General features: G+C 49.4%; 1 protein-coding gene and 1 pseudogene across 1 annotated transcript in view; one reads left to right on the forward strand and one right to left on the reverse strand.

Moving 5' to 3' along the window:
- SLC9A1 (solute carrier family 9 member A1) overlaps positions 1 to 9,858 on the reverse strand; it is a 48,644-nt gene extending 38,786 nt beyond the window's left edge. Inside the window, exon 1 of the mRNA XM_055332009.1 lies at positions 8,711 to 9,858. Coding sequence (XP_055187984.1) covers positions 8,711 to 9,065 — 355 coding nt within the window. The 5' untranslated portion in view covers positions 9,066 to 9,858. The remainder of the gene's footprint in view (positions 1 to 8,710) is intronic.
- LOC129513613 (60S ribosomal protein L12-like) lies at positions 9,669 to 12,692 on the forward strand (annotated as a pseudogene).
- The last annotated feature ends 933 nt before the right edge of the window (positions 12,693 to 13,625 follow it).

A 13,625-nucleotide genomic window follows, 5' to 3' on the forward strand; every position in this document is an offset into this window, starting at 1 on the left:
CCAGTCCATTCTCCCACCTACGCCAGAATCCCTTCCAAAAGCAAGTCTTACCAAACGATGTTCATTTCTCCACCTGGCCCACTCCTCAGGACCACTCCTTCAGGAAACCTTCCATCATGTCTCCTCCTCTAATCCAATGCCCCATCATCCCAGCCTGAGCTACACACTCTCCAAACCTTGTATGTTGTCTTACTTCTCCAGCAACCAAGCTGGCTCTCTGCAAACCTGTTCATTTGATCTCATAACCCTGCGCTGGAGTTGGAGAGGACTACGATCCTATACTTGGGAATTCCGTACTCTGAAGCCAGGGCTGATGACAGCAGTGGCCCATCTCCCAAAAGGCCTTTCTGCCCAGGCCTCACCAGAGCAGGAGCTCCTCTGGGATGACTGCCTTTCCTACTGAAAACTCCCAGAGAGGCCTTTCTTTCAACAACTGGAATCGACAGATAGGAAAACTAAGGCCCAGGGAGGCAAAATGACTTACCATAGGTCAATCTGCAAGAAAGAGGCAGAGCTAGGACTAAGATCCAGGTCTCAGCCTAGAACTCTTTTTCCTTTATACAAATGGTTTTATGAAACTAAATCTATCCTCATACTCCCACACTCATATATGCATAGAGAATTTATGAAAAGAAGCACAAGAAAGTTAACTCTGGGGAGTAAGACAGTCGGATTATCAGAGAAATAAGGAGGGAACCTTTTACTTTTTACCTTAATACCCTTCCAGACTGTTAGTTTTATTTCTGTTTGTTTTGACCACAAACATGTTTTATTTATTCATATTTTAAAAATAAATCTGCCACAGAAAGGAGATTCTGGCCCCAGCCCACTCCCAACACACATAAAAACAAAGAGAAGCCATAAGTCAATCTGTCTAGGCACAACCATAAATTAGTGAGATTGCCTTCTTGCATGGTTTATGGACACTGGTCTCATTCATTCACAGTCACGGTGCAGTTGATGGCTTGAAGAATCTTCCCGGGAAAAGTTCAATTCAATTAGGCCTCTTGGCAGCTCCCTGAGGAAGCTCTGGTATCTTGCTTTTACTTACACAAATGGAGGGCAGACCAAACAGAACCAGACTTTTCCAGAGAGACCCCACCCAGCCCAGAGAGGATGCCCTTAAAGACTCTCAATTAGAGCCAAGCCCAGGGAAGTGGCAAGGGAGGGAGGTGGCCTTGGCAGCACCACTCACATGCGGGCTGACGCCTCAAAGCACTGTTAAGTGTCACTTTCTGAGTTCAGTGAAACTCCCGGCCTGGCATTCGGTCTTGTGAGGAGCCTCTCCAACCCCTCCTCTCCTTCTCTGAGCCGTCAAACTTGTTTCCTGCCTGACCCATGCTTCACACGGACCCCATCTCCACATGGAAGTCAGTCATGCACTCCTTCATTCCCCAGAGATACAGGAGTCCTTCCTCTGTGCCAGGCACAGAGAAGAAAGCAAACAAAGGCCCTGTCCTCAGGGGGCTTACACCCGTGGGGATCGTGTGCTGAGAATAACTCTCTGGGTCCTGCATGGCTATCTTATTCCTCTCCATCCTTCAAGACTAGCTCAAATTCCACTTCCCCTGAGAGGCCTCCACTACTCACCCCTGCCCTCAGGGATTGTTTATTCCCTGAACTTTGCCTGCCAGGATGTTTGTGCCATCCCCTCAGCACAAACAGACCATTTTCTCCTAAGCACACTGGAGGCTCCTAATGAGCAGGGCCTGGGGTTTCACTTTTCTTGGTTGCCTGATGGCCCACAATGCTAAATGCCTGGTGGCTGACTTCGCCGACCTGCCTCTCCAATCTCAGCTTGAAGAGACAAGTTAATTAGCTGCTCTCAGGCTGACCAGGACAAAGACATAGCCTTTGTGAGCTTTGCCTGGCACACGGCAAGTGCTATGCAAGTGTTAGCTGTTTATTATTTTGGTGAGCTCGTGGGCTCTGCCTGAAACACAGCTGTGATGTCACCCCTCTTGCCTTCAGAGCCTGGTCTCCAACAGGCTGAGTTCTGTGGAAGGGTGAGACTGGGCTTAGGGGTAAGTGTCCCCACAAGGGACTGGGAAGGGGGCACTGGGGAGGAACAGGACTTCTCATCCTGAACCTCACTGCAAGCCGCTTACGAATATATCTTTTCAGAAAAGAACTTGTGGAGGTGATTTGGGGAACTCCAAATTCTCAGCAAGTCAGTATTAGAACTCAGGGGTCAGGTCTGGCCGAAGAAGACCCTGAAATTGGTCCCACACATAGGATGAGCTTTAGGGGGAAGAAAGTGAAGTCAGCATGATCCCAAGGAAGGGGGGAGAGCCCACTGATCAGACCCAACTCAAAACTTACTTCAGTTAAAACTAGATTAGCCCATAAGATTAAAAATACCCACATATAATCACGGGCTGCCTAAAAGTATCAGTTGCTGTTTATCGGCATCTAAAGAGATTGTTTGGCCCAGGGCGGTGTGTGCAGACAACCTTGGGGAGACATGTCTGACTCAGACATTTGCAGGGGGTGTGAGTGCTGCAAAATGAGGCCCACACAGGCGATGGATGACTCAGGAATAACCCAGGTCCTGGGTTTGCTGAGTGAGCCTTCTCTCCTCACCACGGAGGGAAAGGGGGCAGGTGAGGGGATGATGGAAGGAGGCAGGCCAGCCAGCTCAGGCCAGGCTGACATTCCCAAAGGGAGTCTGAGGGCCCCTCCACTCCTATTCCCTGCCTCTCCTGTGTTTCTGAATGCCAAACCTCAGAAAAGGGCTATTTAATTCACGGTGGGACATGGAGAGGTGGGGGGTAGGGGTGTCACAGGTTTTTCCCTAAACCCAAGAAACGACCCACAGAGAGCAGGCAAGACTTGAAATAGTAACACCTTAAAACTCTTCCTTTTCAAAATGATTATGGGAAAAATCAGACTTCTGAAATGAAAGGGAGTTGGGGCATAATGAAGAACATGGGCTCTGGAGTCAGAAAGATCTGGGCACGAACTCCAATATTTTCTAGCTGTGCAAGTACCTGGCATAGTTTCTGAAATAGGAGCTTAATAGGCAGCCACTAATGTAATTAAGAAATATATGCAAAATTATTACAAATATTCCTTAACAGGAGCTCAGAGAGGTTGTACCTTGCCTAAGGTCACACAGCCCAGCAAAGAATTAAGACCAGATCTCAGGTTTCTTGACTCCCTTGTTCCTGCCCATTCAGCAGGTTTTTGGTTGTAATTCACTTCTCTGCCTCTCCTATCTCCTCCCGGAGGCCCTACAACACTTTAAGAAAAAGCCCTCTATTTCAAAGGTTTGCTGTTCCATTGACCAGGGCTCTGAGAATGACAGGCCCCGAGGCTGAGTTCAGCCCTCATACTCTTCATAGGAACTAGGAGTTGATCTGGCCTGGGCTCCAGATGACCCCAGATGCCTTACTCCTTCAGTTCTCCCCTCCTACTAGGGGAACTGGTGTCCTTTCTGACAACCACTGAGGTTACCAACGTGGATGTGCCTTGTCACTTACTCTCATCAAATCCCCTTTGGATCTCTGGTCTCCGTTCTCTTTATAATGACCCAGCATGTCAGCCAGGCAGGAAAGAGGATGGAGTCTTAGGTTAGAAGCCCAGAGATTAAAACAAAAGAAAAAGTCCAAGTCCAGAGACTGTGTCCTTGGCACTTACTTGCTAAGTGGCCTCAGGTCCCTTAGCTGTATAATGGGCACATCAATACCACCTGCTAACCCACTGAGACAATCAGGATTAAATACTACATATGCAAGTGCTTTGGAAACAAGTTACAGTAGTAATGAGAATTACTACCAAATTCTACCTGCCTATAGGGCTAAAGAAATTTGTGCCACCTGCTCCCAACACAGAGGCTGCCTCTCAGGAGATCTTGCTGGGCCCTGAGGGTAACCAAAAGCAGCCCCACACCCTTTCTTCCCAGAGGCAGAAGGTCACAATCACAAGGTTAGCCACCCCCTGCTGGCTAACCCCCCTTTCACTGGCACTCCCCTGCCTAACCAAGGAAGAAGGAAGCCTAGTCAGACCAAAGAGATGGCAGGCAGGGTCACTACCAGAGGACCAGGGAAAGCCCAGGAAAGCCCTGCAGGATTCAGCTGTACCTATATGCAACTCATGGGGACAGGGGATAGGCCCAAAGCTGGGCACAGAACCCCAACCGCTTTCTCAGGACAGAGAGAGGGCTGCCACCACTGTCATCTACCCCACCCCTAGAGGGAGTCCGAGTGCAGCACGCTGGGCATCGACTCCACAGAAGGTCACGTGTGCATCTGCCCATGGGACTGTGAGGGGCAGGAGATATAGTTGCACTCCTCTGGGAGGCTATGCCAAGACTCACACAGAAAAGAAACAGCAATTCAACATCACGGAAGATAACCTCTATGAGCTGTTTCCTCATCTGTAAAACAGAGATAGCCTTTATTTCGTATGATTATAGTAGGAATTAAATGAGACCACTTTTATAAAGTGCCTGACACTACTCTGTAGATACTCAGTAAATGGTAATTCTGATTAAAACACAAACACACCCAACAGAAGAGATGTCACAGGGCAGGCTAGGCCTCATGCCAAAGTTGTGGATAAACAATAAGGGAAACGGGTTCAGGGGGAGAAGTCAGAGCAACCGCTGTGGGATGGAGTGGGCTGGGAAGACCGCCCAAAAGGGTGGAGTCTGAACAGGCCATAGAAGCTGTCTCAGCAGCCAGGCACAGTGCTGGGCATTCCCAAGTGTGCCCTCTACACCGGTCTTAGAAGGCTATCTTAGCATCTTCACCTTACCATTGAGGCAAGTCAGGTCCAGCGAAATGAGGCACCTGGCCATGGTCACTGGTCCTGAGGGGCAGGAGCAGAGCCCAGACTTTCTGACCATGTCTGCTTTCCCAGAGCTAGAGGAGCGCAGTGGGAATGAGAGGAGGAAAGGCATGCCTCGTGGGAGCTCAGCTAAACGAAGTCCAGCAGCTTAACCAATTGAAGCCCTCCAAGCACCCTAACACTTCTGGAGACACATGTCCTACCTGAAGGCTTCCTCCCAGACCCCAGCTGACCCTCCCCCTCCCACCCATCCCACTGTCCTGCAGTCCATCAGCTGTTTTCCCAAAGAGAAAAAGGTCACCCCTTTCTTTTTAGAGAGTGCTGTCTGGGCTTCTTGAGACAATTTCAACATGACCTTTAGAGTTGTTCCTCTCTCCTTTTGTGAAGTGGGAGAGGTGAATTCTAGTCTTAGTTTTACAGGAAACCACTTGCTGGGGCTGACATCCATGCATGTGAAGTGGGCAATAGTGACCCTACCTCCCCCCTCACAGACTTGTTTAAGGAGGAAATGGCAGGATATGCCTTGCAAAGACCAAAACAAAACAAAACAAAAAAGCTATAAGATGTGAAAAGACAAAGGAAGGCTTCTTGTCTCTGGTCAGGAGACAAGATGAATACCTGCTTTATGGGTTCTCGGGCCTCTGCCAGGAGTTCCAGGTCAGGGATATGGGCAAACAAACTCAGGGGGTGCCATGGTGAGCTGGGTTACAGGGAGGCTCTCCCTTGGAACAAGCACTAGACTGGGAGTCGGGTGAACTGGGGACAAAGTGTAATTCACACAGAGCCCACACATCACAAGGGGGGGAGAAGCGGGAAGCGTACCTAACCTAAGGCTTGGGGTCACGTTCACAGGTCTCCCAATGATCTAAACTCCCCTCTTACCACCAGCCCCTCCCCGTCAAGGAAAAGGCAAGAATCTCTGTCAGAGAGAGCAAAAAGGCCCAGAGAAGGGCCTCCTGTCACCCACTGAGCCAGTCAGAAGAGAACCCAGAAGCTTTTGTTACTCTAGAACTTCAACTGTAGCCCACTCCGCCCTCCCACAGCTCTCTTGATGGGGGCAACCCGAGGCCCTGCTCGCTGATTAGGACAGGAAGGTGAACTGCATACAGCGCTTTCTGCTCTTTAAGGAGGGGTACCTTGCAAGGGAAGCAGCTGCCAGCCATGACAGAATGAGGGCTTGCACACGACTCCTACCCACACTGCGGTGCTGAGAGAGTAGGCAAGACCCCAAAGTGAACTCCTAGGCTCCTGGGTATCTGTAAGTGCAGAGGGAACGTGGCCTCAACCCCCACCCTGGGCCCCTAAGTCAGTTGGTGCTGTTTCCCCTCCCCGCCCAGGACCAGCCCTGGAGGCAGCTGAAGTGAGAGGAAGAACAAAATCAGGACACACCCAACACCCTAAAACCTTAAGGAAGGACACCGTGTGACAGCCTAGGGTTGAGAGATTTGTGATCCTTCAGCTTCAGAGAAGACTGTATGTATACAGGAGGCTGAGGTAGGGATGCATCTACCTTTGGTGGTGAAAATCCCAAAAGGGGCAGCTGTCACTCACTGAGCGCTTCCTGTAGGTACAAAGGCAGCTTTGTATGTATTAACTTGGGTCACTGTCACATTGGCAGCACTACAGGTACTATTATTTTCCCCATTTTCTATCTGGGGAAGCAGAGGCTCAGAAAGGCTAAGTGGCAGAGTGGAGAAGCCTTTATCTAACCTCAGTTCTACTCTGCAAAGAGAAAGGGACAAAATGAGCAACCACCTTGGCCACCTGAAAGGGGACCCTTGAGATCTTTTGGTCCTAATTCTCTCTCCCAGAAGAGCCAGATGCTAGGGCTCCTCTGTTTTCTGAATGCCCTTCCAAGCCAGAGACACAGACTTTTAGAACTGCAAATGCCCTGAGATCATATCCAGCCTCCTCGTTTTACAATGAAGAGAATTGAGGCCCAAGGCTGAGTGACTTGCCAGGTTACCCGAGTCAGTGGAATGGCAGAAATGACAGACCTGGAAGTGGCCAAAGATCAACTGACAGGTGGGGAGGTGTGACAGGCCCAAGGTCACAGAGAAAGGTGGGATGAGAAGCCAAGTTTCCTAACTTCTAGATTGATGCCCTTGCCATGGCATCATCTCTGTTCTCCAGCTCCTCAGGGTCTCTTGGCACAGGTACTGGTGGGAACAAAGCAGGCCAAGCCTGACCCCATTAGAAATAGATACCAGGCCTTCAGGGACAAACTCCTTACTGCCCAGAGTAGGATCTCTGTGGTCATGCTGTTGTCCCAAGAGAAGGCACTGAGACTTGTATAGTGTAGCCCCCAGCGCTCAGTGCCCTAACACAATGCCAGGTATCACTGGAAGATGAGGGAGTTGCAGAGAAAAGGGTAATTTATAGACAGTGATTATGGTCTCATACAGGCAAATGACACGTCATGGTCACTAGTTTCCTTTAAAAAAAAATTAAGACACAGGTTTCATGACTCAATTGATATGGTCAAATTTAGAGATTCTTGCCAGTTTCACAGCTGGGCAAGACCTGCAGGAAAAGGCCCCAGCTTGTTCAAGGTCATGTTGTTGTCGGAATCGGTACACATGGCTCCCCTTGCCCAGTCCTTGATTTTTACCAGGAAGCTGGCTGCCACTGGGGTATAGGTGCATGGAGCTGGGCCACCAGCTCCATACACTGACCCTGCTATTGCCACAGCACCAGAGCTCCACACCAGCAACCAGATCTGTCAAAACAGAGTGTCCTCCTGCAGCACGTCCCAGAACCTGCCTCACACCAGCCTGGCATCTCCTCTTGGCTCTAGCATGTCCTTGGAAAAGCTGCGAGGCTTCCTACCAGGAGTCACAAACTCTCCAAACCCAAACCAGCAGAATCCCAGATCTTCATGCCTTCCGCAGAGAGCTGAAGCTAAAAAAGCAAAGGCAGCTTTCAAAGCCCCCTTGGACACACTTCCAGGGACTTCTGGGCTATGCAGGCTCCAGTGAACTCCATCAATCACCCAGCAGAACAGAGTGTTCAGGCCTAGCAGTGAGGGAGACCAGGGAGGGGAGGGAACTACTTTTTTGGTTCCTTCTCCCAAAAAGAACACTTCAAAGTCTCTTCAGACCAGAACATCCTGAGCCCACCCACCCGTCCCTCTCCCCACTTGGTTGAGTGACTGGCCAGCCCATGTAGCACCTTGAGACACAGCCAGGTGCCAATGTGGAGGTGGGGGGGGGGGCAGACCAAGCTTCAACCTCCTCCACTCCCCCCTTTGCCTCCAAAACAGACTTTAGAAACTTCCAGGGCCCCAGTCCCATAAGCTGTATAAAGGATAGCATTCCTGGGCCGGAAACTGACTCAGGGGCTCCCAACCAGCCTGGGCAGGCAAAGCTGACAGATAACATTCTGGGAATAAAGGAAGGTGACACTATGAGGATCCCTCACGTTCCTCCACACTTCTAGGTCTCCAGCACACAGGTCCCCTGCTATACTTAAACTCCTCAGACAGACCAAGTAGATATAAACTCCATCCTGGAATGCCCTCCCATGAAGCATGTAATTGCCCTGGCTGCTGTTGACAGAGCAGGCTGTGCCACTTGCTGTAAGACACTCCTGTCTCACACACAGCTGGGTACCTGGCTCCCCTCAGGGTCTGGCCCAGCCAGAGACCGGCAGGGCCTGGAACCCTTGCTGAAAGTACCTAGTATAAGAAGCATCCCAAGTTCTAATCCTGCTTTCTCTCACGCACAGAGCTGGCTCCAATCTTGGGAGCACTCGGACCACAGAGCTCAAGTTTGAGAAGGACTAAGATGGCAGGATGGAGGCTGCCTACATTACTGGAATGGCCCAGACCCTCACTCCTGGGCAGTCTCAAGCGGTAAGGGTGGGGCAAGAAGCCCACCAGTTTGGTAGCAGCAGAGGTGTCGGAGCAAACTGGACTTACCTATCTTCATGAGGCAGGCCAGCAGGATCCAAAGCGAGATCTCAAAGGGTGTGCGCACATGTGTGTAGTCAATGCCCAGGACTGGGAAGGCCTTTCGAGTCTTCATGCTGTGCTCAGTGACAGAATGGTTAACAGGACGGCTCTCGGGGGCCAGCTCCGGTGGGGCAGTGGTGACATCCCCAATCGAGCGTTCCCGTGGTGGCTCTGAGCCTCGGATGGTGCTGGCAGTAGGGCTGGGCTGCAGGCCATGGCTCCTGAGAACAGGTAGCAGCCCCACCAAGGCTACCGCCACCAGCAACGAAGGGAAGATTCGCGGAGGAGCGCGGCCGCAGATGCCAGACCACAGAAGCAGCATGCTGATCCCTTGGCTCAGCAGGCCTTGACCGTTAGCAAAGTGAGAGTAAGACCCGGGACATAGGTGGCAAGGGGTCAGCAGGTGGAAGACGGACTGGGGGCAATCTCTAGAAAAAGTTCATGTTTCAGAGAGGTATTTGTGTGGAAGCAGATCTCTGCGGGGTGGAGGGAGGCTGGGTTTGCAATGGAGAACTCCAAAGTGGACAAAGGGGACAAGGACCCAGAAAGGACCACAGGAGACCAAAAAGGTCCAGGCCCGGGAAAGGAGGTGGGGGGAAAGAGACTGCACCCTAGGAACAGAGGAAGAGACAGGATAGAATGGACCCCAGGGAAGGAAGAGGGAAAGATGGAATTCTTGGCTGAGCAAAGTGACTGAGGAGCTAGGACTCAGCTAAGGGAAGGGGCAGGGAGCCTGAGTAAAGGAAGGGGACCGAAGGTGGGGGGGCCGGAGGGCGGGAGTGGGAGCCAGTCCAGGAAAGGAGAGAGGGGGCTGGGAGCCCAGCCTGCGAGGAAGGAGTGAAGCCGGAAAGCTGCTGCCGGGAGCTTCCCCACCCAGAGAAGGGCCGGGGTGCAGGCAGGCGCGCTGGGCTGAAATTCCGGGGAAATGGAGGGAGGCGGAAGGCGGAGGCAGGCGGCCTGGCGGGAGGGCGCCTCGGGGCGGGCTGGGGGCGGCTCGCGGTGGGCCGGCAGCAACACGCCCCTCCTTGCGGCCCTGGCGCGGCGCTGCGCTCCGCCCCGGCCCAGCTTCAGTTCCGCCGCGTCCAGCTCCAGTGACAGCCCCAGCCCCGGCCCGGCCCCGGCAGCGGCGGACTGATGCTTCGCTGAGCCCGGCGCTGGTATTTATACGCACCAACGAGCAGCCAGCGCCGCGGGCTAGAGGGACCTGTCAGCGCCCGCGCACCGCAGCGACCACTGCCGCCAAGGGAGGGAAGTACGCGTAGGAAGAGGAAGAGCAGAAGAGGCAAAAAAAAAAAAAAAGGGGGGGGGGGGGGCTGGGGATTGAATCCCCAGAGATTCTAACTAACAGGATAGAATGCTGTACTATTTACAAGCACTTTCACGTAGACACCTGCGGGATCGTGAGTTCCCAGCTATCTTGGAAAGGATATATTTTATCTTATGTGTTTGGTTACTATATGACCTTGAGCAAGTTACTTAACTTCTCTGTTCCCTAGCTTTCTTATCTGTCAAGTGCATATGGTAACACTACCTATTTCGGAGGGATGCTATGATGACCAGATGAGATAATCTACACAAACTGTTTAGAATAGATGCTAGCCTATAGAACCATTCCAGTTTTGCAGGTGAGAAAACAAGAGAATTCCTTAGCTAGTATATAGTTATATTAGTTTGCTAGAGCTGCTGTAACAAAGTACCACAAACTGGGTGGTTTAAAGAATAGAAATTTTGGGGACACCTGGGTGGCAGGTGAGCAGTTGAGCGCCTCCCCAGGGCATGATCCTGGAGTCTCGGGATCGAGTCCCACATCTGGCTCCCTGCACGGAGCCGGCTTCTGTCTCTGCCTCTGTCTCTACTTCTCTCTATGTTTCTCATGAATGAATGAATGAATGAATGAATAAATAAATAAATCTTTAAAAAAACAAAAGAACAGAAATTTTTGTCTTATACTCTGCAGACTAGAGGTCTTAATTGAAGGGGTCAGCAGAGTTGGGTCCTTTTGAGAGCTCTGAGGGAGAATCTATTCTTTGCCTCTCCTAGCTTCCAGTGGTTGGCTGACAATCTTTGAGGTTGGATGATTATGCCAACATAACCAGTCTTCATGTGGTCATCTCCTTGGGTCTCTGTCTCTCAGTCCAAATTTCCCCTTTTTACAGGATCACCAGTCAGATGGATGGGGGCCCACCTTAATGATCTTATCTTAACTTGATCATCTTCAATCATCTATTTCCAAATAAGGCCATGTTCACAGGTCCTGGAAATTAGAACTTCAACCTCTTTTGGGAGGGTACAATTCAATCCACAGCAGTGGTGGAACTGAGATTTGAACGTGTTCATTGGAATTGGTAAAATTTAAGAGGTCATAGCTGTAGACAGGAATCACTGGAAAGCTTAGAGCAGTACCCAGCAAACACCACACATATATATGCATATCATTATCTTTATTTACATGTACTGAGGGCCTCAAATGTAGACTTTTGGTGTTAGGACTGCATGAAGTTATACATTCAGTCACTTAGACGCATTGACAGACTAGAAGGAAGGGATATCTGAAAATTGGTTCCATCATGAGACTATACCACCACCACCTAGAGTGTGCTATGAATTTAATAATTTCAGATAAATTATATCACTATTATATTATTCAGGGTAAAAGTGTGATCTTATTAAAAACAGTTAAATATACTGTGATATTTCTAACCCTGTTTTAGCAAGTCCTCATTTTTTAACCATTCCAGCCCCATCCTTCTCAACTCAGAGAAGACATGTTTGTGCAGATCTTTCCCCCTGCAGATCTAGTGCAGTCTCAGATGCTTGGACCTTGGGTGGCATCTCCTCCCCCCTCACCCCCAGCCATGTCTGCTTCCCTGTCCCCTCACTGAATCTTTTCAACAAAAGTAATGGGAATTTTATGGAATTGCTATAGCTATGACATCAATATATGTAGCAAATAATGTGTGGAAAGAATATGCTGGGCCACTTACTAGCTGTATGTCATGACCAAGTCACATTTTACATTTTGTTTTCTCACTTAGTTTCTTCATATACCCAAAGTAGGTCTTGAACCCACAACCCTGAGACCAACAGTCACATGCTCTACTGACTAAGCCAGTCAGGTACCCCTGTGCATACACCTTTATTTAAAAATACTTTATTTTTTTACCCAGGGTGCCTGGGTGGCTCAGTCGGTTAAGCATCTGACTCTTGATTTTACTTAGGTCATGATCTCAGGTTATGAGATTGAGCCCCATGTTAGGCTCCAAGCTCAGCAGGGAGCCTGTTTCTCTCCCTCTGCCCCTCCTCCTGCTTATGCACGTGCTCGCTCGCTCTCAAATAAATAAATCTTAACTTAAAAAAATACTTTATGGCTTGTTTGGCTTTCAGTTCAGAGGAGGTGAAGGTGCAACTGTCTTTGGTGGTCTGGAATCCAGGTTCATCTGACACCAGCCACCTCCACCGTGCCACCTAAGTTTGACCCCAACAAGATCAAAGTCATGTGCCTGTGGTGCACCGTTAGGGAGATCAATGTCATGTCTACCCTGGGCCCAATCCACCCTCTGGGTCTATCTCCAGAAAATGTTGGTGATGACATCACCAAGGCAAGCAGTGATTAGAAGAGTCTGAGGATTACAGTGAAACTGACCATTCAGAATAGATAGTCCCAGATGGAAGAGATATCTTCAGCCTTGGCCCTAATTATTAGAGCCCTCAAAGAACTGTCAAGAGACAGAAAGAAGAAAAACATTAAGCACAGTGGAAATATCACATTTGATGAGATTGTTGACATTACCTAACAGATGCAGCACAGATCTTTAGCCAGAGAACTCTCTGGAACCACTAAAGAGATCCTGGGATGGCCCAATCTGTGGGTTGCAATGTTGATGGCCACCACCCTCATGACATCATAGATAACATTAATAGTGGTACAATGGAATGCTCAGCTAGTTAAGAACTACAAAGGAAAATATTCCAATAAAGGATCATTTGGGGTGCCTGGCTGGCTTAGTAGAACATGCAACACTTGATCTCAGGGTCATGAGTTTGAGCCCCAGTTTGGGTGTAGAGATAACTTTTAAAAATAGTAAGTTAAATAACATATTTTTTAAAAAAGAGACAGGGTAGCCTGGGTGGCTCAGCGGTTTAGCACCTGCCTTCCTTCCGCCCAGGACTTGATCCTGGAGACCCGGGATTGAGTCCCATGTCAGGCTCCCTGCATGGAGCCTGCTTCTCCCTCTGCCTGTGTCTCTGCCTCTCTCTGTGTGTGTCTCTCATGAATAAATAAATAAATAAAATCTTTTTTAAAAAAAGTAAATAAAAAGAGACTCATTTGACAAGACCCCACCCCAAAAAAAAAACTTTATGGCTAAAAAAGGTTAACCACCATCTGAGTTTTCAGCAAGTCATAATCTTTTTGCTGAGAAGATCTCACCTCAATGTTAAGGCTGCTGACTGATGAGGGTGGCGGGTGCTGAAGGCCTGGATGGCTGGGGCAATTTCTTAAAATAAGACAACAATGAAGTTTGCTGCATTGATGACTCTTCCTTTCATGAACGATTTCTTGGGAACATACAAAGTTATTTGATAACATGTTACCCACGGTAGAACTTCTTTCAAAATTGGAGTCAATCCTCTCAGACTCTGCCATTGCTTTATAAACTCAGTTTATGTACTATTCTAAATCCTTTGTTGTCATTTCAACAGTCTTTACAGCATCTCCACCAGGAGTAGGTTCCATCTCAAGAAACCACTTTTTCACTCGTCTATGAGAAGCACTTCCTTATCCATTAAAGTTTTATCATGAGGTTGCAGCAAGCAAGGCAATCCCATATTCAGGCTCCCTTTCTCATTCTAGTTCTCTTGCTATTCATACCACATCTGCAGC

This window comes from Nyctereutes procyonoides, unplaced genomic scaffold (genome assembly GCF_905146905.1).
Source record: "Nyctereutes procyonoides isolate TBG_1078 unplaced genomic scaffold, NYPRO_anot_genome, whole genome shotgun sequence".
Taxonomy (NCBI): Eukaryota; Metazoa; Chordata; class Mammalia; order Carnivora; family Canidae; genus Nyctereutes; species Nyctereutes procyonoides.